Source organism: Etheostoma cragini, unplaced genomic scaffold, assembly GCF_013103735.1.
Source record: "Etheostoma cragini isolate CJK2018 unplaced genomic scaffold, CSU_Ecrag_1.0 ScbMSFa_2077, whole genome shotgun sequence".
Taxonomy (NCBI): Eukaryota; Metazoa; Chordata; class Actinopteri; order Perciformes; family Percidae; genus Etheostoma; species Etheostoma cragini.
The window spans coordinates 1-1,003 of NW_023266199.1; the positions used below are offsets into that span (position 1 = coordinate 1).

A 1,003-nucleotide genomic window follows, 5' to 3' on the forward strand; every position below is an offset into this window, starting at 1 on the left:
TAAATAATCACTACTTTTAGCGTGTATAGAGCAGCATATCTCCACCAGACTCCATGTAAATAATCACTACTTTTATTGATGCAGTACCTGGTTCCCCCAGAGGTTGAGCACCTCCAGGTTGCAGAGCAGAGCGATCTGTGGAGGAAGAAGCTTCAGACTGTTGAGAGACAGATTTAACTTCTGTAACTCCGTCAGCTCCATCAGTTCCCCTGGGACGTCCTGCAGACACACGTCTAAGTACTGCATAGTCCCATACACTACCTTATGTTATGTGTGTGTGTATGTCTGTGTGTGTCTGTGTGTGTCTTTGTGTATGTTTGTGTGTGTGTGTGTGTTTGTGTGTTTGTGTGTACCTTGAGTCCTCTGCGAGCCAGACTCAGGACGTTGAATCCAAGGTTTCTGACGGTGAATCTCCGGATTCTGTCAGCTGACGTCAGACTCTCTTCCCTCCCCACACTCCTACTCTTCTTCTTCTCCTCCTTCACCTCCGCTCTGCACACTGCTCCTCCCATCTCTCTCTCCCTTTCGCTCTCCCTCTTTCGTCCTCTTCACATTTTATACAGCTTCAAGAAGCCAAAATAACGAGAACAGCAGAAGTTCTTCTGTAAAAACATAATTTAAAGACATTAAAGTCTGACAACCGCTGCCAAGAACTGAATAATCACAGTGGTCACCATTAAATCACTACTTTTAGTGTGTATAGAGCAGCATATCTCCACCAGACTCCATGTAAATAATCACTACTTTTAGTGTGTATAGAGCAGCATATCTCCACCAGACTCCATGTAAATAATCACTACTTTTAATTTCCAACTGGACAGAGAATCATGTAAATTAACCAAAGTTCACAGGATAGAATATTGTAAATATATCAATTAAATGTTTTAACTTGGATAAATGCCCTCTCTCAGACTTGTGCAAAGTGAAACCAACGAGCTGCTGGTGTCTTACCTCGTTATCTCAAGAAATGTAAATTTGATCCAGAAACATAGTCCTGAAGTCT

The 1,003-nt window shown here is 42.4% G+C and overlaps 1 protein-coding gene across 1 annotated transcript; it reads right to left on the bottom strand.

Annotated features, from left to right (window-relative positions):
- Window positions 1-72: 72 nt before the first annotated feature.
- Window positions 73-1,003, bottom strand: LOC117940269 (leucine-rich repeat-containing protein 30-like). The gene is made up of 3 exons (XM_034865611.1): window positions 952-1,003; window positions 354-563; window positions 73-219 (listed from the first exon to the last, which is right to left on the bottom strand). Exons 2-3 carry the CDS (start codon window positions 510-512, stop codon window positions 73-75), a joined length of 306 nt encoding a protein of 101 aa, XP_034721502.1. The 5' UTR covers window positions 513-563; window positions 952-1,003.